At 55.9% G+C, this 23,071-nt stretch overlaps 2 protein-coding genes and 2 long non-coding RNA genes across 12 annotated transcripts in view; all 4 read right to left on the reverse strand.

Moving 5' to 3' along the window:
• Window positions 1-7: 7 nt before the first annotated feature.
• On the reverse strand, window positions 8-2,219 carry LOC128074709 (uncharacterized). Its single transcript, XR_008203395.1, has 4 exons — window positions 2,103-2,219; window positions 654-692; window positions 529-561; window positions 8-408 (listed from the first exon to the last, which is right to left on the reverse strand). It is a non-coding gene; the product is annotated as an uncharacterized LOC128074709 (long non-coding RNA).
• Window positions 2,220-3,623: 1,404 nt separating this feature from the next.
• Window positions 3,624-17,781, reverse strand: AKAP8L (A-kinase anchoring protein 8 like). The gene is made up of 13 exons (XM_052670762.1): window positions 17,698-17,781; window positions 13,734-13,766; window positions 13,088-13,322; window positions 9,741-10,224; window positions 9,226-9,346; window positions 9,089-9,144; window positions 8,787-8,823; window positions 8,048-8,156; window positions 6,616-6,757; window positions 6,404-6,509; window positions 5,485-5,615; window positions 5,046-5,141; window positions 3,624-4,789 (listed from the first exon to the last, which is right to left on the reverse strand). Exons 1-13 carry the CDS (start codon window positions 17,708-17,710, stop codon window positions 4,253-4,255), a joined length of 2,100 nt encoding a protein of 699 aa, XP_052526722.1. The 5' UTR covers window positions 17,711-17,781; the 3' UTR covers window positions 3,624-4,252.
• Window positions 11,359-13,076, reverse strand: LOC128074707 (uncharacterized). Of its 2 annotated transcripts, XR_008203339.1 has the most exons (4): window positions 12,745-13,076; window positions 12,592-12,642; window positions 12,490-12,540; window positions 11,359-12,387 (listed from the first exon to the last, which is right to left on the reverse strand). It is a non-coding gene; the product is annotated as an uncharacterized LOC128074707 (long non-coding RNA). The 2 variants fall into 2 exon arrangements; XR_008203340.1 differs by lacking the exons at window positions 12,592-12,642; window positions 12,745-13,076 and adding an exon at window positions 12,694-12,707.
• A 940-nt stretch (window positions 17,782-18,721) lies between the features above and the next one.
• WIZ (WIZ zinc finger) overlaps window positions 18,722-23,071 on the reverse strand; it is a 52,630-nt gene continuing 48,280 nt past the window's right edge. For all 8 annotated transcript variants that reach the window (XM_052670739.1, XM_052670735.1, XM_052670738.1 and 5 more), the window contains 4 exons: window positions 22,386-22,910; window positions 21,004-21,435; window positions 20,487-20,679; window positions 18,722-19,747 (listed from right to left, as the gene is read on the reverse strand). In XM_052670739.1, the coding sequence (XP_052526699.1) occupies window positions 19,591-19,747; window positions 20,487-20,679; window positions 21,004-21,435; window positions 22,386-22,910 (1,307 nt within the window). In that variant the 3' untranslated portion in view covers window positions 18,722-19,590. The remainder of the gene's footprint in view (window positions 19,748-20,486; window positions 20,680-21,003; window positions 21,436-22,385; window positions 22,911-23,071) is intronic.

Here is a 23,071-nt window from a genome sequence, read left to right on the forward strand (position 1 = left end):
ACAAAACCACACAACCCTAAAAATGCCTGAGTGGTAATGTGTCCTTATAGGTCACAGAACCATGGAATCTTGGAACTGGTTTGGTTGAAAAATTCCATCAGCATAGGACAGCTTGTGTTGGAAGGGTCCTTTGAGATCATGGCATGATGAAATAGGTCGGAAGGTCCTTAAAAGTCACAGAACCATGAAATCACAAAATGGATGGGTTGTAAAGGTCCTTAAGCATTACAGAACCATAGAGTGATAGAATGGTTTGGAGAGGAAGGGTCCTTGAGGGTCACAGAATGGTTTGGGTTTGAAGGGACCTCTGACCTTGTGCAGCCTTCCCCATGTCCGGCCTGGGGCTCTCGTAGTGGGACTGCCAGCTCTGCCACGAGGACCCCTCGTAGTTCTCCTTTGCCGCCATGCCTACAACAGAACCGACAGGAGTTAGGGCTGCTGCCTTGCTGCACCATCTTCCCTCTTTGTCTGCTCCCAGACAGCGGCTTGGGGGCTTTTTTGGGGATGGCAGCTCCGTGTAGCACCCACCTTGCCAGCTTGTCGCACCCGCTGCGTAGGTACCTGAGGGAAAGAAGAAAGATGGATTCAGCTCCGAGAGACATTTCCCCACTTGTTTGTTTGTTTGATGTATATATCAATGTAAAGCAATTCACCTTGTGTGTTGGCGGCTCCAGTACTCCAGGAGCCATAACCTGCAAGAAGAACACAAAGTAAGGAAGCTGGTTTCAGGATATGGTGTTTTTCCAACACGGTTTCACTTTCTGCCCTTAATTACCTTAAAACCAATCAGAAAACAAAGCCCAGCTCAACCCTTTCCCTGGGGAACACCTACTCAGAGAGCTGCGTGAGATCCGCGCTACCCTAGTGAGCAGTTATGTACAAGCCAGTGTCAGCAGTGTCTTATCAGCAGGTATCTCCCAAGAAGAAAACTCATGAAATATTTGGGAAATAAAAGGCAATTTTTACACCCAGAGCATCATCGACCCCTTCATAAAAAGATCTACAGAGTGCATCACAGGGGGCAGAGCGTGAGGTGGATTTTGAGGCCAAAATGCCTGGCTTCAGGTCAGATGTGCCACAGGTATCCCATGGGATGGCTGAGTTGAAGAGCCCTTAAAAATCACAGAACCAAAGAAGGACAGAATAGGTTGGAAGGGGCCTTAAAGATCACAGAATCACAGAATGCTTGGGGTGGGATGGTCTTTGAAGATCGCAGAACCACACAACGGGTTGGGTTGGAAAGGTCCTTAAAGATCAGAAAATCACAGAATGAGTTGGGTTGGAAGGGTCTTTGAAGATCACAGAAGTGCACCATCACAGCACGACTCAGGTTGGAAGGGTCCTTAAAGATCACAGAACCACAGAATGGGCCGGAAAGGTCCTTGAAAGTCATAAAACCACAGTGCCACAGAATGGTTGGATATAAAGGGGTCTCAAAGCTCAACAGAATGATCGGGTTGGAAGGGTCCTGAAAGATCAAAGTACGAGTTGGGCTGGAAAGGTCCTTGAAGGCAATAAAACCTTCCTTCCTCACATCACACCTAAATCCCCACTTTCTGAGCTTCTCCCTTCTCCCCCAACCCAGCACTCCCTGCCCGCGCACATTTCCCTCTCCCCCATTTTACGAGGTCACCTCACGCACTGGGGGTCGCAACGACCCCCCATCCCCCGCCTCTCAGTGTTTTTTCAGGGGTTCTGCTGGGGCGTGGCCGCACCGCCGCCATTTTGAGGCTCCTCCAGCACCGGGCCCCGCTCCGCTTCCTCCCCCTCACACCAAAACACCCCCACGAGGGTAAACCCACAAGGGGGGGGCACCGAATCCCCCCCCCGTCCGCCCTCCCTGTTTTTTTCCCCTATTCTCGCCCCCCTCCCCCCATCCCCCGGAGCCCCACAACCCATCAGCCTATCAGCGGCCGTCCAGAGCTGAGCGACTCTCCGCTCAGCCAATGGGCTGCGGCTCCCCCTCACAGAGGGCGGGCACAACACCTCCCCTTAGGTTTAACCGTTGTTGATGCGGCGAGGAGGCCCCGCGGGATCGGAAAGGCCCCGGGAGGTACCGGGGAGGGCCCGGCCGCCCCCTGCAGCCCCCGGACCGTACGTACCGCCGTATCCCGGCTCCATGTCGTGCTCCGCCGCAGCGCCGAGGCTCCGCTCGGCCGCTCGAGCGCGCAGTACGCAGGCGCACCGTGCCCGACGCCGATTGGCCGCAACCGTGCCGTTATGCCCGCCCACGGAAGGCACCGATTGGCTGTACGCCAAAGCACCGCCCACCGGAAGCGCCTTTGGTCGAGTGCTCCCAGAGGCGCGGCCTTTCCGCAGTTCCCATTGGGCCTCGCTGCCCCGCCTCGCGCCCAACCCCAAATCCCATTGGTGAATTGCCGTAGGCCCCGCTCGCTCCTCTGTGCCGTCAATCATGCCCGTTTCCGCACCTGATTGGGCGGCGGCGGCGGAAGCTGCGGTTGCTATGGAGCTGCGGCCTGCTCCTGCTGCGCAGCCCTGAGGCAGCAGAGTGACACCGTAACCTCTGACCCCTGACCCCAGCCCTAAGCGTGACCCCGTCCCTCTGCTGCTCCTCGAGGGGCTGCGATTAACATGGAAAGGGGAATTCAGTTCGATTCTGGGGGGAAAAGAGCAACAAGGGGGAAAACAGAGGGGAAAATGGGGGAAAAGGAAGAAGAATAAGGAATAGTGAAGGAAAAACAGAGACAGTAGAGGGGAAAAGTGAAGGAAAAGGAGAGGAAAATGGGAAAGGGATGAAATATGAAGGGGAAAAAGAAGAGATAAATAAATAGGAGGGAAAAATAAGGAAAAATGAAGAAATGAGTGGGGAAAATGGAGAAAGGCGAGGAAACAGGAAGAGAAAAATGAGGAAATCTGAGGGGAAAGTGAAGGAAAATGAAGGGAAAATTGGGAGAAATGAGAAAGGAAAATAAATGGGGGAAAAATGAGGAAACGTGAAGGAAAAATGGGAAAAGGTGAAAAAAGAGGAGAAAGGGGAAGAAAAATGCGGGGAAAGTGGAGGAGTGTAAGGAGAGAGATAAAGGAGAGTGAGGACAAAAGAGGGAAATGTGACCCAAAAACGGCATTATGAGGGGAAAAACGAGGCAATTTGAGGAGGAAATGTGGTGCTTGAGGGAGAACAAATTCCACAGAACGTCCTGCAACGTGTCTGGAGCACAGCAATGGTTGGTGCATTAAGGAGCAAGGTTTCACTTGAAAAACCTCGAAACCTTAACGGCAGCTGCAGCAATGCCCTAATTAGGAGAGATTTAATTGTGGATTGAGCCCTTCCTTCTGGCTGATGTCAAGTGTCATGTCCTGCCCATGAAGGGTTGGAGGAGTCCTTAAGACTCATGGAATAAACTGGGAAGGGACCTTAGAGGTGATGGAATGGTTGTAAGGGTCAGAAAATCACAGAGCCGTGGGCCAGAAGGGTCCTTGAAGGTCAAAGAAGCAGAGAACGGGTTATGCTGGAAGGGTCCTTAACGCTCACAGGAGCACAAATGGCAATCAAACCTCATCCCAGAGGCAGATCTGCGCTCCGGGTGACGACACTTCAGGGGCGGCAGAGCGGTGCTGAGCCTCCACCTCCTCCCAGCTCTGAAATGAAGGCAGAGTCGTGGTAGTCGCAGGTAGTCCTTTATCTCCACCCACCACAACATCCACCTCCAAGGGAAAGCATTTCACAAACACCACAAACGTTGACACCACTGAAAACTTTCGCTCCGCATTAAAACATCGGGGAGGAAATATTACAGTCACACGGAGACGACGCAGAACCTCACAGCGTGCGTCGCAGGAACGGACGCCCTGCGAGGGAACTTCTGCTGGCTCCGGGCAGACAGGCTGAGGGGACAAACCACATCTTCATTAAAGATAGAAAATGTGTCCGGGGGAAGAGAGAAGAGCTCTCCTTCGCCAGGCGGTGACGATGCGCCGGTTGGTACACATGCTCAGAGAAGTTCTCCTAGTACAAAGGCATCTAAAAAACCAGACCACACAAAACCTAGCTACTCAAATGAAGATTTGGTTAAAAACAAAACAAAACAAAAACAAAACAGAACAAAAAAAATAAAATAAGAATCTATTTTCCCCCATCACTTTACAGGTAAAGGCTTCCACTGCCTACACAGGTTTAGTGGAACAGTAACTCAACGTGTGCTATGAAATTCACAGATACAGTTACACTTCTTTCCAATGTTCTTAAAAAAAAGATGCCAGTTCTTTCACGTCAGCTTTCCCATCCAATGTTTTATGCCTCGTCCTCAGGAGCAGCAGCGGTTTCTTCACTCTCCTCCTCCTCCTCTTCACCTTCTGCTGGCTGCTGCTCTTCATCCTCGGGCAGCGACTCCCCAGCAGGCTGCCAGCTCTCCTCCTCCTCCTCCTCCCCCCCTCTGCTCTCTGCACCCAGCTCCACTTCTTGTGCTTCTGCCTGGGCCTCAGTTTCCCTCTTTGTCCCTTTTTCTTCCTCCTCCTCATTTTCATTTCCTTCTGGGTTCTCCTTGGGATCGTTGCTTTCATCTTCCAGATTTCCTTCCTCTTTGTTTCCACCGTCTAAAATTTCTTCCTCTTTGTTCTCACTGTCTAAATTCTCTTCCTCCTTGTTCTCATCGCCCACGTTTTCCTCCTTGTTCTCATCATCCCCATTCTCTTCTTCCAGATTCTCCTCCTCGTCCTTGTTTTCGTCTCCTCCTTCTGCTGTCCCTTCCTCCACGTTCCCAGCCGCTCCCCCTTCTCCCTCCTCGTGCTCCTCTTTTTCCTCGGGGTCATCCGTGAAAGGATTCTCACCCTGCAACAGAAGGCAAACGTTTCCCTGCTGATAAACCCGTAACTTCTGTGCAAACACAAGTTTCAGCTTGAAACTCGCCGTAGATCTGCGCAAACCACGCAGCTCTCGGGCTCTGGGGCTGCTTCCACCCACAAGCAGCAGCACACAGAGCAGAAGAACCCGTCATCAGCAACGAGGGACCCAAAGGTGTTACCAAAACGCACCGAAACGCCACAGCTCAGCTATGGGCAGAACCACAGCCGCTCTGCACACCCACCTTCAGGTACCGCTCCAGCTTCTTACTGATCAGCTTGTTGTTCAGAATGCTCCTGGCCACTACCAGGGAGGATTTCTTGGACTGCTCCATCATGGCCTGCGTGGGGTACAGAAACAAACACGCGTTTCGTCCACCTGAGGCATCGGCGTCTCCGCAGAGGGCGGCGCGACGTCTCGTGCTCAGAAGGAACCGCGGGGCTTTGCTGAAGCTGCTGCCATCAGCGCCTTGCCCTGTTTCACACAGCTGACGTGGGGCCCTCAGAACTCAGCGCTGCCTCTCTGCAGGCGGCACCGAAAGGTGAAGAAAAACATTTCTCCCCATTTTCAGGAGCCGCATGAGCCAACAAATCCACATCGCTGCTGTTGTTGTGGCTGGAGCCTCCCCCCCAAAAAATATAAATAAAAAGGGATTCCCAGGGCAGGAAGGAGGCAGCACTCACCCTGCGGTTGTGGTTGTGGTCCAGAGACTTCAGGTGCTTCTGGATGATGCCGTACTGCATGGGGATGAAGAGGTCGCAGGCAGCGCAGTGAGCGGCCTCCACCTTCTTGATGAAGTGCTCCATACCGATGTCTGGAAGGTTGGAACAAGGTGAGCCACACGTGCATCACCTTCCTACCAAAAATTCACTTCACAGTGCGTCAGGAGTCTCCCCAAGGGGCAGAACGGGGGCTGAGGGCAAGGAGAAGCAAACACAGGGGATAACCCGAGGGTTCCAACCTTCAGGTTGGGTTGGAAGGGTCCCTGAAGATCACAGAACCATAAAGTGAAAGAATGGTTTGGGGTGGAAGGGTCTGTGAAGGTCACAGAACATGACATGATAGAATGGATTGGGCTGGGAGGTGCTTGAAGATCACTGAATGGCTTGGGCTGGAAGGGTCCTGAAAGATCATGGAATGGGTTGGGCTGGAAGGGTCCTGAAAGATCATAGAATGGGTTGGGCTGGAAGGGTCCTGAAAGATCATAGAATGGGTTGGGCTGGAAGGGTCCTGAAAGATCATAGAATGGGTTGGGCTGGAAGGGTCCTGAAAGATCATGGAATGGATTGGGCTGGAAGGGTCCTGAAAGATCATAGAATCAGTTGGGCTGGAAGGGTCCTGAAAGATCATAGAATGGATTGGGCTGGAAGGGTCCTGAAAGATCACCATGCTATAGAATGTTCGGGTTGGAAGGAACCTTAATCCAGAATTTTCTTCTAAGGCCGGTAAATATTGGATAAATGTTGTTCTACCATTTTAATTTTCTTGTTCGAAACCACATTCAAGCTCCATTTTTATGCCACGTTCATAACCATCAAACGCTCCATCGGTGAGCCACAGCAAAGCTAATTAATCAGCAATCAGAAAGGGGTGAGAGCTCACCTTGTGTGAGATCCTGGTCCCTGTAGATCTGCTGGATAACGGCGTTGATGTCCTCAATTGCTTTACGGCGCTCTTCAGTTTTCCTCGTTTTATTGGCAACGTATTCCTGGAAGGCAAGAGTGAGGAGTAGCAGCTGTGCAAATAAAACCCAAAGCAACACAAAAATCACCCAAACCTCATTCACAGAGGATTGAAACTTCAGCAGCGCTCACCTGCAGGAAGTCAGCAGTCTGCTGGGGCAGCTTGGTTCCAACAAACTTGAAGTGCTCCTTGTGGAATTTGCTCTCCAGGTGGCTGTTCATCTCGTCGTCGTAGAAGGTGCGATATTTGCACAGGGAGCAAACGTACTGGATCCTGCTGGCACAGCGGCTGTGAGCGGGAGGGACGCCCAAGGCAGGCTTCCATCCCACAGCCCAAACGCTGGGGGGGAACGCAGACAAACGGCGGAGCGGGGAACCCAGCAGAGGGGAAAGGGGCTGAGGTTGTGCTCAGATCACAGAATCACAGAATCACCCGGGTTGGAAGGGACCTCAAGGATCATGGAGTTCCAACCCCCCTGCCCAGCAGGGCCACCAAACACACACATTCAGATCAGGTTGCCCAAGACCCCGTCCAACCTGGCCTTGAACACATCCAAGGACGGGGCATCACAGCCTCCCTGGGCAGCCCGTTCCAGGGCCTGACTGCTCTCCTTGTGAAGAAATGCTGGGATTTTCCACAAAGCAGAGGAGCAGAGGGGACCTCCGGAGCTCAGCCTCAGTCCAACCCCCCTACAGTGGGTTTCCCCTACGCAGGAAAGCGTTCCCATCTTTAAAAACGCTACAGAGAGCTTCCCAATAAAGAAATCCAGCTCGTACTCAAAGAGATCAGACTGGAAACAAATGCTAACAGGAAGGAGCAGCACACCACAAAACTTGAGGCCAAATTCTTTTAAACCTTTGCAGACCTTAAAAATTCTTTTTTTTTTTAATCATTAAAGCGAAGCTGTAACTACAAATTAGGACGATTCTCCCTGTCTTGGCTGGGAGAAAGGGACAGAATTCTACTGTGGGAAGGCGGCCTCGCTTCCTCCCGGAGGACAACTGCACTCAAGGAGCTCCGAAGCTTAAGAACAAATTCTTTGCCAAGTGACATTTTTTGCACAAATCCCCACTTTCTGAGGCAAGAGTCGGTGTTGTCTGCAGGTGGAAGTGGCAATACTTTGTTGAGAAAAGGCTCGGGTTCAACGACGCCCCGTGCACCTCGTGAGCTTTACGCTGACAATATCTGCCCCTTCCCAATTTCTGTGGCAGCCACTATTTCCCTTTTAGAGTTGAGTTACTTTGAAACTCTGCGACGAGTGCCGCTCACTAACAGAGAGCAGAGCTGCCTACAGCTCTCCCCCAACCCCAGTAAGTGGGGATCCCCATCTGTGGGATGTGCCCTGGAGATTTGCCCATTTCCCCATCAGCATTGGCTGCACGTCGCCAACTCGAGTTTGCCTCCAGCAGCAACGCATCCAAACATTCAGCACCAGGAGATGGGCAGAAGCAAACACAGCACTGGGAGAAGTGAGGAACAAAGAAAGGACCCAGCCTGCAACCATCGCACTCCTCCCCGAGGAGGAAGCAGCATCGCTCAGTGAAACAAAACGAGAGCCGTTACCTTTCCACCATGCGATCTCGGTGCCTCTTCTTTTGCCTCTCTTGAGTTTTCTTGCCCGCCTGTAATTTGCGTTTGATTTGACTGATCTCTTCTTGAATTGTTAAAGCACCTAAGTGTTTAAAGCAGGTTGCATTTCAGGGCGCTACTTGAGGACAGCACCTGATTCAAGAGAACTGCCCTGGACAAGATCAGTGCTTGGCCCGAAATTGCTTGGCAGAGGGACGCTGGAGTCGAGGAGCTGCTCCCTCCAGGCAGGGACAAACGAACCTCGGATTTAGGATCCCTGGTTGGGGGATGTGGCACACAAACACACCCGAGGTGGTTTCCTGTCTCTTTGTTTTAATGAGTGCTCACCGCTTCCGGTTGCAGAAGGCTTTCAATCAATTCGTTACAGATTCGCTTGGTAAGGGGCACTAATTGTCACCACCATTACTTCAAAGAATCAGCTGGGGTTGCACAGCTCCTTAAAGATCCCACAACCATGGGATGGGTTGGATGGGTCCTTAAAGATCACAGAATCATGGGATGGGCTGGGTTGAAAGGGGCCTTAAATATCACAAAGCTGTAAAATGGTTGGGTTGGAAACGGACTCCAACAGTCTGAATAAACCAGAGATTCAGCCTTCCATCTCTCTCCTGCCACGTCAGAGCCCTCTGCTGCTGCTGGGCACCACATTCAGAGCACACACCATCCCTCTGCTCCCTCTCCTGTGAGCTGCTATGCACGCACACCAACTCACCTTTCTCTGAGTCTCGACCTTCTTCATCTTCCCCTTCCTAAAATGCAAGATGGGGACGTTAAGGCCAGCCGGAATCACGCATCAGCCATCACCACTGGACTTCTTGGCCACAAGGGCTGCTGGCTCAGCTGTTGACCACTGGAAGCCCAGGTTCACCCTGCAGAGCTTCTCCAGTGCTGATGTGTGTGGCCACTTCCCCCCAGGTGTAGGACTCTGCCCCTGCCCTCACTGCACCGCTCCGCCTCCAACTAAAACTGACATTCTTAATTATGAGGAGCTACAACTTTTCTAGAGTCACTTACGCCTCTGGAGCCTTCTTTCTCCTCTTTTTCTCCGGATTCTCCTTCGGTTCCTTCCTCTGAAAGGAACGGCACGGTCAGAACCCAGCTGAGGTCCCACTGTCACTCAGCAAAGCCCCTTTGGGGACCTCTGCCCTCACCGTTGTCAGAGTCCGATTCGGAGCCATCTGTCTTCGCCGCCTTGCTGTCGGGTTCATCTGAGCTGCTGGTTTGCTTCCTCTTCTTTCCGGTGAGGTCCTTCTTCATTTTCTTTTTCTGAGGCTGCAAGAGGAGAGAAAGGTTCACCACCACTGCGAGGGCGGTGCTCTCCTCACCCAGCACTGCTTTGTTCCACCAGTTTCTCGTCAGCACGGTCCATCAGGCAGGACACAGCCCGCCACCTCTACAAAACAGGAGATGAGGTAAAAAACGACAGTGATATTCTCCTACCGTTAGGAAAGAAATGTTTTCAGATTAAAGCACTGCACATACGAACGTTCCTCGGTCTGTCCTTAGGAGATACACACTACAAAGTCAAGTCAGCAACTTGTAGAACTACACTGACCACCTCCCAGCGCGTGCTTTGGAGCCTCTTGTAGGTCAACCATTTCCCTACGGGGCTGCATAACATCCACTCGAGTTAAACGAGTTGGGAGGATGTTGCACAAGTACTCACTTTGAAGTCCGAATCCCACATTTTCCAGTTTCTCCTCATCCTCTGCTTCATCATGCCTCCTCCGAAGCGCACGTTCCCCGAAAATCCTCGCATCCCTTGGAACGCGCCGAGCTCCGGGATGATGTTGTGGGAGAAGAGGGAGGGCAGGCGGGAGGAGCCGTGGGGGCCCAGGCCTCGCGGCGCGTCGTTCCACTGCCCGCCCATGCGCCCCGAGTACGGTGAAGCCATGGCTCTGGTGTTGCGCCCGTCCCGCGCCCAGTTCTGACCCCGTTGGCCAAAGCCATCCCGTGCCCTGTGCTGGTACTGGTCCCTGCGGCTCCCATAGAAGCTGTCGTAGTGACTTTCATAGTGGTCGTCGTAGTGACCGTCGTAGTGACTGTCGTAGGCGTTGTCGTTCTCGTTCTCGTTGTAGTCGTAACCGGAGCGGTACATGTCCCGGTCGTTCAGCGAGGACCTCGAGTCGTAGGATTCGTATGAGTCGTACCTGTGGAGAGAGAAGGGTCAGCAGCATGCCTGCGGGTCCAAGAAGGCCAACGGTGGCCAACAGGGTGACCATGGACTGAGAGCATTGCCAAAAAGGCCAACGGTGGCCAACAGGGTGACCACGGACTGAGAGCATTGCCAAAAAGGCCAACGGTGGCCAACAGGGTGACCATGGACTGAGAGTATTGCCAAAAAGGCCAATGGTGGCCAACAGAGTGACCATGGACTGAGAGCATTGCCAAGAAGGCCAACGGTGGCCAACAGGGTGACCATGGACTGAGAGTATTGCCAAAAAGGCCAATGGTGGCCAACAGGGTGACCATGGACTGAGAGCATTGCCAAGAAGGCCAACGGTGGCCAACAGGGTGACCATGGACTGAGAGCATTGCCAAGAAGGCCAATGGTGGCCAACAGGGTGACCATGGACTGAGAGCATTGCCAAAAAGGCCAATGGTGGCCAACAGGGTGACCGTGGACTGAGAGTATTGCCAAAAAGGCCAATGGTGGCCAACAGGGTGACCATGGACTGAGAGCATTGCCAAGAAGGCCAACGGTGGCCAACAGGGTGACCGTGGACTGAGAGTATTGCCAAAAAGGCCAATGGTGGCCAACAGGGTGACCGTGGACTGAGAGTATTGCCAAAAAGGCCAACGGTGGCCAACAGGGTGACCGTGGACTGAGAGCATTGCCAAAAAGGCCAACGGTGGCCAACAGGGTGACCATGGACTGAGAGCATTGCCAAAAAGGCCAACGGTGGCCAACAGGGTGACCATGGACTGAGAGCATTGCCAAAAAGGCCAACGGTGGCCAACAGGGTGACCATGGACTGAGAGCATTGCCAAAAAGGCCAATGGTGGCCAATAGGGTGACCATGGACTGAGAGCATTGCCAAAAAGGCCAATGGTGGCCAATAGGGTGACCATGGACTGAGAGCATTGCCAAGAAGGCCAATGGTGGCCAACAGGGTGACCATGGACTGAGAGTATTGCCAAAAAGGCCAATGGTGGCCAACAGGGTGACCATGGACTGAGAGCATTGCCAAGAAGGCCAATGGTGGCCAACAGGGTGACCATGGACTGAGAGCATTGCCAAGAAGGCCAACGGTGGCCAACAGGGTGACCGTGGACTGAGAGCATTGCCAAAAAGGCCAATGGTGGCCAACAGGGTGACCATGGACTGAGAGCATTGCCAAAAAGGCCAATGGTGGCCAACAGGGTGACCATGGACTGAGAGCATTGCCAAAAAGGCCAACGGTGGCCAACAGGGTGACCATGGACTGAGAGCATTGCCAAAAAGGCCAACGGTGGCCAACAGGGTGACCATGGACTGAGAGCATTGCCAAAAAGGCCAACGGTGGCCAACAGGGCTCCCTCACAGCCATGAAAGCCAACAGTGGCCAACAGAGTGCTCTCATAGCCAAGAAGGCCAATGATGTCCTCTGCTCTCCACAAGTCTCTTCCAACTCTGCTGGTTCTGGGATTCTGGGACACTGTGTTAGAGCCCAGCAGAGCTTAAACCAACAAAATGCTTCAAAATGGGTTTTTATTGGTATTTTAAACACTTCAGCGTATCACTGAGCGTGGGATTGTTTCCACTCTGTGGGACGAGGGCTAGGATAAGGCACAGCTGCAATGTCCCCGTCCACCTCCAGGCAGGGTGGAAGAACCAAAGCCCCATCGACATGGAAAAAAACACAAAGAAACCGAGCCCCCAAACCCTTCATTGCTTTGCGAGTGCCCAGGATGCCCTAAAAGACCCCGAAACACCAAGAGGAGCCCACATTATCAGCTGTGTGGGGACACAGCCCAGCTGGAGCTCCTGTCCCCATTCCTGGACATCTGGGGACACCTGTGCACACCCACTTTTACCAGGCAGAAAGCTGACACTGGCAGCAATTTGTTTTGGGTCGTGTTTTAACGGGCTACTTTTTCCTTCAGGAAAAGAACTTGGAGTTGTTGACCTTTAAGGACCTTTCCAACCCAACCATGCTGTGATTCCATAGTTCTATGACCTTCAAGGACCCTTCCAACCCAACCATGCTGTGATTCCATAGTTCTATGACCTTTAAGGACCCTTCCAACCCAACCATGCTGTGATTCCATAGTTCTATGACCTTTAAGGACCCTTCCAACCCAACCATGCTGTGATTCCATAGTTCTATGACCTTCAAGGACCTCTCCAACCCAACCATGCTGTGATTCCATAGTTCTATGACCTTCAAGGACCTCTCCAACCCAACCATGCTGTGATTCCATAGTTCTATGACCTTTAAGGACCCTTCCAACCCAACCATGCTGTGATTCCATAGTTCTATGACCTTCAAGGACCTCTCCAACCCAACCATGCTGTGATTCCATAGTTCTATGACCTTCAAGGACCCTTCCAACCCAACCATGCTGTGATTCCATAGTTCTATGACCTTCAAGGACCTCTCCAACCCAACCATGCTGTGATTCCATAGTTCTATGACCTTTAAGGACCCTTCCAACCTAACCATGCTGTGATTCCATAGTTATATGACCTTCAAGGACCCTTCCAACCCAACCATTCAACCGTTCCTTGGTTCTGTGACCTTTAAGGACAATTCCAACCCAACCACGCTGTGATACCATCTTTAAAAACCCTTCCAACTCAACCACTCTACCATTCCACGGTTCCACGATCTTTAAGGACGAGTCCAACTCAACTCTGCTGTGATTCCGTGGTTCTCTGACCTTCAAGGACTCTTCCAACTCAATTATTCTAGGATTTCACGACCCTATTATTTTTAAGAACTCTCCCAACCCAACCATTCTATTGCTCTAGGATCTTTAAAGTCCCTTCCATCCCAACCTATCCAATCATTCCATGGTTTTCCCACTCACCGATCCCCGCCGGAGCCGTAGTGCCCGCCCTGCATGCTATCAGCATCCAGGTGGGACACCACGTCCAGGCGCTGGTTCATTTTGGCAATGACGGCGTCGGCACTACCAGCACCATCCGGGTTCATGTCCATGTCCGAGTTGCCCATATCCCACGAGTTGGAGGCAGCCATGCCGTAGCCATAGCTGCCCGAGTTGTCCTGCCCGTAGCCGTAGCCGTAGTTGTAGCTCTCATACCCTGCAAGAACAAAACAGAGAGCTCTCATTCCTGGCGATCTGTCGCAGGTAATATTTAATTCAAGCTAAGGTGCATGGGTGAACAAATGCACCCAACGCACAGCCTCTAAAATCAGCCTCGCTGGGTAACGCCAAAACCCACTGGAGACCATTTTCCAGCCTTTACCCAGCAGCAATACCAAGATGGGCTGGAACAGAAAAACCCAAATCCTTGGCCGTGTGGCCCTTTTGAAAAAACAGGGGAAGGAAGTCGTTAACATCTCGACAAGGTTTTACAATAAAAGAAAGTGGTTGCAAAAAAAAGAACCCTAAAAATAAAAGAAGAGGGAATGCAGACTCTGCATTGTATCCTTCAGGAGCTGAAGCTAACGAAGGTCTGTCAGGAACCCGCTCGAGCTGGCAGCGTACTTGCCTCTGTTTGTCCCAGAGTTCCAGTCTCCGTAACCTGGAAAAGCAGACAGAAGAAGCAGTCAGAGCCATGCTTCTCACAGGGGGTTTTGTTTACCACCAAAAAGGAGCAACACCCCGAAAGAAAGAAATGGTGGCAAATCCAATCTGCAAACAGAATCACAGAATCACAGGGGTTGGAAGGGAGCTGCAGAGCTCATGGAGTCCAACCCCCTGCCCAAGCAGATCCTACAGCAGGGCGCACAGCTCGGCATCCAGGCAGGTCTGGAACATCTCCAGAGCAGGAGACTCCACCACCTCCCTGGGCAGCCTGCTGCAGTGAGCAGTGGGACCATAGGGACACGTTGGGACCCATAGAGACACGTTGGGACCCATTGGGACCCATAGAGATACATTGAGACCCATAGAGACATGTTGGGACCCATAGAGACACATTGGGACCCATAGACTCCCCACCTCCCTGCAGCCTGTTCCAGTGCTCCTCCCCTCACTGTACAGCCGTTCCTTCGCACATTGCTGCACAACTTCCTATACTGCATTTCCAGCCGTTTCCCCTTGTCCTGTCTCCACTCCCCACTGAACAGAGTCCATCCTCGCCATTCTGCCCCCACACCTCAGATACTGATAGACCTGGATCAGCTCCCCTCTCAGCCTTCTTTCCTCCAGGCTGAACAGCCCCAATTCACTCAGCCTTTCCTCATAGCAGAGATGCTCCAGGCCCCTCCCCATCTTGGTGGCCTCTTCCCAAGAGCTCCCTGTCTGTTTTGTGCTGGGGAGCCCAGAACTGGACGCAGAGCTGCAGATGAGGCCTCAGCAGGGCAGAGCAGAGGGGGAGGATCACCTCCCTCCACCTGCTGGCCACGCTCTTTGCAATGCACCCCAGGACGCCATGTTGGCCAGCAGGGCACACTGCTGCCTCATGGCAACCTGTCATCCACCAGGACACCCAGCTCCCTCTCCGCAGAGCTCCCCTCCAGCAGCTCATCCCCCATCCTGTACTGCTGCATGCCATTCTTCCTCCCCAGATGCAAGACTCTACACTTGCTGTTGTTAAACCTCATGCAGTTTCTTCCTGCCCAGCTCTCAGCCTGTCCAGGTCTCGCTGAATGGCAGCACGGCCTTCAGACGTGTCTGCACCACCGCTTGGGAGGATTCTTGTCCACCAGGTTCACACTGCTGGCCACCCCTGGCCTTCCTGCCCACGAGGACACACTGCTGGCCCACGGTCAACCTGCTGGCCTTCAGACGATGCAGATTTTTTTCCCTGAATGAGGTCCCTGTTCTTTCTTTCAGCTTCCATTTCTGCCACGCCACACCGTGACACAGCGGTGTCCTACCCGCAAGTGCCAACTCTCCTGGTTTCACACAGAAAATTGGGAGCAGGGGGCACCAGACCTCCAAGACAAGGGAGCAGAAAGGGGTTCAGGTGCACACAACCCCACAATGGAGCATTTTGCAGGTAAAGAATTGGAGAATGAAATCAAGACGTGGCAATTCTTTGTGAGACAACATTTCTCCGGCCTTGAAAGAACCCCAAGAAAGTCCAAAACCAGCTCCCAAAAGAAGCTCTGAAAAGAGTCCCAAAAGGAGACTGCAAAGTGCTGCAAAGGAGCCCCCGGGATCCCAGCAAAGCTCCAGGAAGGGGCCACCAAAGGAGACCCCAAAGAGCTGCAATGGAGAACCAAAGGAGACCCCAAAAGAACCCCAAAAGGAGAACCAAAGAACCCCAAAAGGAGTTCCAAAAGGAGCCTCAAGATCCCAACGAAGCACCAAAAGCACAAAAACGAGCCCAAAACCCTAAAGAGCACCCAGGAGCCACCAAAAGATCCCCAAAAAACTCTGAGGAGAGCCCAAAGGAACCACAAAGAGCCCCCAAGGAGCCTCAAGATCCCAATAAAGCTCCAAGAAGAGCCCCCAAATGAGACTCAAATGGAGATCCCAATGGAGAACCAAAGGAGCCACCAAAAGAGCCCCAAAAGGAGAACCAAAGGAGCCTCAGAGGAGTCCCAAGACCCCAGGTGAGCTCCGAGAAGAGCCCCTAAGATCCCCAGAAGGTGACCCTGAATCCCAGTGCTCACAACCCCTCCCTCGGAGCCTTGGCAATGGGACTCCCGTCCACAGGAGGGGCCCTAAGGAGGATCTGGGGAACTACAGGCCTGTCAGCCTGACCTCGGCACCAGGGAAGGTTACGGAGCAAATCGTTTGGGGTGAGATCATTCATTTGGGTGAAAGGTTCATGAAAGGCAGCTTGTGCTCGACCGACCTCATCTCCTACGGCTGGGTGACCGGACTGGTAGATGAGGGAAAGGCTGTTCACAGAATCACAAGGTTGGAAACGACCTGCAAGATCATCCAGTCCAACCCCCTCCCATTGCTATCAGTACCACAAGCACTAACCCACATCTCGTAGCTCCTCATCCAGGCGCCTCTTGAACGCTGCCAGGGACGGCGACTCCACCACCTCCCTGGGCAGCCATTGCAGTGCCTGACCACCCTCTGAGAGAAAAAGTTTCCCCTCATGTCCAACCTAAACCTCCTCTGGTACAACTTCCGGCCGTTTCCTCGGCTCCTACTATTAGCCTGGGAGAAGAGGCCAGACCCTTTTGCACCACAGCCTCCCTTCAGGAAGTTGTAGAGTGCTATGAGGCCTCCCCTGAGCTCCTCTCCTGCAGACTGAACCATCCCAGCTCCCTCAGCCGCTGTTCATAAGACTTGTGCTCCAGACCCCTCACCATTTCGTTGCCCTTCTCTGCACACGTTCCAGGGCCTCCATGTCTTTCTTGCAGTGAGGGGCCCAAAACTGAACACAGCACTCGAGGTGCGGCCTCACCAGTGCTGAGTACAGGGCACAATCACCTCCCTGCTCCTGCTGGCCACACCATTTCTAATGCAGGCCAGGATGCCGTTGGCCCTCTTGGCCACCTGGGCACACTGCTGGCTCGTGTTCAGCCGAGCACCAACCAACACCCCCAGCTCCCTTTCCTCTCCACACTCACAACCACTCATCCCCAAACCTTTGTGCTGCATGGGGTTGTTGTGCCCAAATGCAGGACCCGGCACTTGGCCTTGTTGAACCTCATCCCATTCACCTCGGCCCAGCGATCCAGCTGATCCAGATCCCTCTGCAGGGCCTCCCTGCCCTCAGGCAGATCCACACCACCTCCCAACTTGGTGCCATCTGCAAACTTACTCAGGGTGCACTCAATGCCTTCATCTAAGTCGTCAATGAAGATATTAAACAGGATGGGCCCCGCTGATGAGGCTGTTTAGACTTCAGCAAAGCTTTGACATGTTTCCCACAGCATCCTCCTGGGGAAACTGGCTGCCCGAGGCCCGGTCGGGTGCACCCTGCTTTGGGTCAGGAGCTGGCTGAGGGCCGAGTCGTGGTGAATGCAGTGAATCGAGCTGCAGAGCCGTTACAAACGGTGTCCCCAGGGCTCGGCGCTGGGGTCGACCTTGTTTGATATCTTTGTTGATGACCCAGAGGAGGGACTGCGTGCACCCTCAGTACGTTTGCAGCTGACACCGAGCGGGGAGGTGGCGTGGATCTGCCTGAGGGCAGGGAGGCCCTGCAGAGGGACCTGGATAAGCCGCATCGCTGGGCTGAGGTGAACGGGAAGAGGTTGAAGGAGGCCAAGCGCCGGGTCCTGCGCTTTGGGCACAGCAACCCCAGGCAGCGCTGCAGGCTTGGGGCTGAGCGGCTGCGAAGAAGAAAGGGACCCGGGGTGGTGGTTGATGCCCGGCTGGCCAAGAGGGCCGACGGCACCCCGACCCGCGTCAACAACAGCGAGGCCGGCAGGAGCCAATCATCCCCCGCGCTCCGCTCTGTGAGGCCGCCCGCCAACCGGACGGTGACGGAACCCCGCGCGTTCGGCCCCAAAACCCCGTTTTCGGGACGTCCCGCCGCCCCCCGGCCCCCCGAGAAGCCCCTGGCCGCCCCCGCCGCCATCTTTGCGCCGCGCCCTCACCTGAGTAACTCATAATGGCGGCGCCGCCCGCCGCCCGCCGCCGCCTCTGCGCCCAACGGTACCGGCGGCGCCGCCCCGCCTCCCCGCCGCGCTCATTGGTCCGGCCTCCGGGCGGCCGGAGGAGGTCATTGGTCGCGTCTCCACCTCCCGCGGGGCGGTCTCGCCGAGGATTGGAGAATGCGGGTGCCAATCGTCGGCTTTCCCGATGGGCCCTGAGGGAACGTTCGTTGATTGGTCAGCTGGCAGAGAGGCGGTGCCGCCGCCGTTCTCTACTCTGATTGGCCAATCGGGGGTGGTGGGAGGGCTGAGCGCTGCCTCCACCAATCGCGTGGCAGAAGAGCCCGGAGCCGCCGGCAACGCCCCCACCGCGCAGGTGCGACTCTTGGCCACGCCCCTTCCTTAGCACCGCGCGTCGCCATTGGCTGAGGACCGCGGGGCTCCGCTCCCGGCGGAGAATGAGCGCGCCGAAACCGCGCCAGTTCTGTGCCGGAACCCCGGGGCGCGGCCTCCCCCCGACCTCCATATCCCTACGGAAAAGCCTCACTGTGCCCCCAGTGCCGCTATGTCGTTGCACACGGCCATGTCGTGATGTCCCCATCGCGACATCTCTCCTCCCGCGCCGTGTGACACTGCCTCCTCTCGACCCGTGTTCCTCCGCCACAGGACGCGGCCACCCCGATGTCCCCATCCCGACCCTGGTGTCCCCATGCCCGGGGTCAGGCCACGCTTTGACCTCAATGTCCCCGCCGACACGGCCTCACCCTGCCCCCAACATCCCAAGCTCTGGGTCGTGCCCTCACCCTGACCCCGTGTGCCCCCCATCCCGACCCCACACCACGCCATCAGCCGTGGCCCCACGTCCCCTTTATGATGCTCCCAAGCCGTGTGACTCTCAGCCACATCCTCACCCCGCTGTTCCCAGCCCTGTGGGCTCTCACCACCCCTCTGGCCCCAAAACCAACCTCATTCTCCCCCCCAAAATCCCCCGTGAGGACCCCCATGCACTCACACAGCCCCCCGGGGGTTGTTTCCAGAAGTTTAATCTAATGTACATATTCCCGGGTACATTAATAACCAGAATATGCCCAATGAAAAAAGTTAAAAGGTAAATTCCCTCCGAGCCGTGCTGGGCTCGGGACTTCGAAATAAAAATGAATGCTCCTTAAATTTTCTACACAAAACTAGAGTTAAAAAAGTCGAAGGTCTATGCAGCTAGACAAGGGGGGGGGAAAAAACAAAACAACAAAAAAAACAAACAAAAATATAGCAACAGTGAGGAGGAGCGGGGGGGGGAGGGGGACGTGCGGCTCCGCAGATCCCCCTCCCCCACCCCGGGACCCCCCCAGCATCACCGCAGCCCACGGTCCCACTGGAAATCGGGGGTCGGGGGGGGGTGACGGGGAGCCAAGTGTTTTCCTTTGGGAAGGGGGAGCGGGGCAACATGCAACCCCGGAGCAACGGGCTCCGACAGCGCCGGGAACGATGGGCGGCGCTGCCTGCAGGGATCGAATATACAGCAACTCTCGGGCCACAGACAAACGCACGGCGCTCGCTCCCCGCGTCCCTGAACCGGTGGAAGCCAATGCAGCTCCCGCCTCTTTGGGCTGAACCGGACCCGCCGTGTCGGGGGTGGGGGGGGGAGGCACACGCGGTGCCACCGTTGTCCCCTGCCCCGTCCTCGAGTGCCACCATCCCCCCCCCCCTGGGGAGGGAGGACCGGAGGGGGGGGTTTGATCCTTGTAGTGCTTGCGGCCGGGTGCCCCCCATCCAGCCCGGCGTTGGGGTAGTGGGGGGGGGGTGGGCTGAGGTTGCTCCGTGGGGGAGGCGCAGGCACGGGGTGGGGGGCGGAGGGTGCCCCGGTTCGGCTCCGTCGCCCTGGGGTGGGGGGCTCCGTTACTGAGCCTCGGCCACGGCGGGGGGCTCGGGGGCCGGGGCGTCCCCCCGCAGGGGGTCTGCTTTGGAGAAATTCATTTCCAGGATGTGTCGCTGGAGGTGTCGCACCCACTCCTCCTGGATGGAGAGGGGGCCCTGGAACTCCACCTCACAGAACCTGCGGGGACACGGCGGCAGCGGGTCAGTCCAAGGCTCCTTTAGCGGCCCAGAGGCTGTGGGGAGGGGGGAGAGGGGAGGGAAAAGCAGGGAGGAAGGGGTCCCACAGCCCCAGGTGCGGCGCTGAAGGGTGCAGTGCCCAAGAACAAAGAGCTCAGAGGTTTGGGAGCCGAGGGAAACACAAAGGGAAGCCAAATGGGAGCCCAATGAGGAACCCAACAGGAATCCAAGGGGAAGCCAAAGGAAGCCCGAAAACACAACCCAAAGGGAACCTACAGCAGAGCCCACCTGGAAGCGAAAGAGAAAACCCCAAAGGGAACATCAAGAAAAGCCAAAAGAAGCCTCAAAGGAAACCCAACAGGGAACCCAAAGGGAGCCCTCAAAGGAAACCCAGAAAGAGACCAAAGGGGAGCCCAACAGAAACCAAAAGGGAGCCCTGAAGAAAGCCTACAGAAAACCCCAAAAAGAGACCAAAAGGGGAACCCAAAGGAAACCCAAAAGGGAGCGCTCCAATGGGAGCCCAAAGGAAACTCAAAGGAAGCCAAAGGGGAGCCTCAAAGAAAGCCAGAAAGAGCCCGAAGGAAACGAAAAGGCTGCCTCAAAAGGGAAGCCCACAAAAGGAAGCCGAAGCAAACCCAGAGGGCACCCAAAGGGGAACCTGAAAGAAAGCCACAAGGAGCCCAAAGGGAGCCCAAAAGTTAAGCCTAAGGTGGGCTGGGGCCCAAAAGGGGATGGCCTACCTGCACTTGAGGGTGTAGATGTTACCCACAAACTTCACCAGGGAGGTCTGCGGCGGGCGGGGGACCAGCGAGGGCACCGGCCTCATCCTGGGTGGGGGCTGGCGGGTCTCCTCCATCTTCTGCTGGAAGTCGGCCCCCTCCTCCTCCCGGTGCAGGGAGGGGTCCAGGGGCCTTGCCTGCCTCCGCTCAAACTCTAGGGGGGGAATAACGGAAGGGAAACGGGGCATCAGGGCGGAAGGGGGAACCCTGCCGTGGTGCCGAGGGCTGCGAGAGATGGCACAGCCTCTCTGCTTTGGAGCAACAGCGCTGCCGAGGACAGGAGGGGCTCCTCCTCCTCGCGGATCCGTGTCCCAGCAGCTCCAACCTCCCGAGGGAATGGGATCCCAGCGGCCCCAACCCCCGCGGGAACCACATCCCAACGGCTGCCGCCCCCAGGAGTTCCGCATCCCAAGGGAACCGGGTCCCAACCCGTCCTCCTCCCGACAGCTGCACCCCCCCCCCCCCTGTCCCAACTCACTGTGGAAATTCGAGCGCTGATGCTCTTCCATCTTCACCAGCGAGAGCGGCGAGGTGACCACGGGCCGCTCGCCGGTGCCGTCCAGGATCTTGCAGGGCTCTCCGTGCGCCAGCTCCGCCGCCAGCCCTTTGCTCAGCAGCGCCATGCCGCCGTGCTGCAGGCTCAGCGGCACCCTCCGCGCTCCGTCGTGATCTCGGGCGTGCGACGAATTCCGAAATTTCTTAGTGAAGGGTCGGCCGCCCTGGATGTAGCTGCGATACGCGCCGGCTTTCTGCGGCCGGTGCCGGATCCATTCGCTGAGCGTCTCGATGGGCGAGCCGTTGACGCACCACTCGGTGACGCCAAACTGCCGCAGGTGCGCCCGCGCGTGGCTGGCCAGAGCCTTGCGGTTCTCGAAGTAGAGGCCGCAGAGCTCGCAGCACGCTTCGGTGGCTGGGGGAGCGGGGGGCAGGCGGTGAGCGAGGGGCTCAGACGTGCCCCGTTCCCCCCACCGCCACCCCTGCGTGGGAATCCGCCCCCTCCCAGCGTGGGGCGGGCGGCGGTGAGCTCTGAGGTGGTCCTGGCAGGAGGTCAAGGCTCCAAGATGGAGGATCCATCTCTAAGTGGGATGGCGGGTGGTGGACGGTCCCCAAATCTCTGCTCCTTATCAGAGATATCACAGCAAAAAGCCGGAGCCTGATATCCAAGCGTGGTGCCCCACGGATGGTGGGACTGCGGCCAACGCAACACCATGGCTGATACGTGGCCATGGCCAACGCAACACCATGGCTGACACGTGGCCATGGCCAACGCAACACCATGGCTGATACGTGGCCATGGCCAACGCAACACCATGGCTGATACGTGGCCATGGCCAACGCAACACCATGGCTGATATGTGGCCATGGCCAACGCAACACCATGGCTGACATGTGGCCATGGCAATTGCAACACCATGGCTGATACGTGGCCATGGCCAACGCAACACCATGGCTGACACGTGGCCATGGCCAACACAACAACTTGGCCAACATGTGGCCATGGCAATTGCAACACCATGGCTGACACGTGGCCATAGCCAACGCAACAACTTGGCCAACGCAACACCATGGCCAACACAGCAACTTAGCCGACAGAACAGCATGGCTGACACGTGGCCATGGGCAACAGCATGGCCGACACAACACCATGGCCAACATGTGGCCATGGCCAACAGCACGGCCGACACGTGGCTATGGCAACGCAACACCACGGCCAACATGTGCCCACGGTCAACACAACAACTTGGCCAATGCACGACCGCAGCTGACGGTGGCCGTGGCCAACGCACGCCAACCCCCCAGCCCCTCCCCGCAGCCTCCAGGAACCTGGACAAGCCGCACCACGTGCCTCCCCACACTTACATGTGTGCGTGGGCTTGTCGTGCACGGACTTGGTTTTGAAGGGCAGCTCGGTCTGGATGTAGGCCTTGTGCTTCACCTCTGGGTGGGGACCCAGGCGGTCGTCCTGCAGCGGCCGTTTGGTGGCCAGCGGTGTCAGGAAGGCGCCGTGGGGCTTGGCGGTGAGCGGCGACAGCGAGAGCTCGCGGCCGATGCTGGAGCCGCCGGGTTTCCCCGTCCTCCCGCCCAGTGGAGGCAGGGCCATGGCCTGCAGCACTTTTCCAGAGGGCTTGGGGTCCATCCCCTCCTCCCCGAAGCCTTTGGGGGTTTCGATGATGGAGGTGTGGGGCTCCTTCTTGATGACGCAGGGCTTCGATTTCTTCTTGAGGATCTCGCGCAGCGTGTCGATGGGGGAGCCGTTCACCGACCACTCCGTCACCCCCATCTGGCGCAGGTGGGAGCGCGCGTGGCTCGACAGACCCTTGCGGTTCTCAAAGAACTCCCCGCAGAACTCACAGCGGATGTCCCGCACCGGGTCGGCTCGGGAGGCTGCAGGGAGAGAGCTGGCGTCAGGGGGAGTGGGTCTGAGCCCACCTGCCCCCATATCCCACAGCACAACCCGCAGAAGACGATCCACGAGCAGATCCCACAGCGCCGTGCTTCCAGCTGACCCCAAAGTACCCGAAGAGAACAGCACCCATCAGAGAGCT

Source organism: Tympanuchus pallidicinctus, unplaced genomic scaffold (genome assembly GCF_026119805.1).
Source record: "Tympanuchus pallidicinctus isolate F22 unplaced genomic scaffold, pur_lepc_1.0 scaffold92, whole genome shotgun sequence".
NCBI lineage: Eukaryota > Metazoa > Chordata > Aves > Galliformes > Phasianidae > Tympanuchus > Tympanuchus pallidicinctus.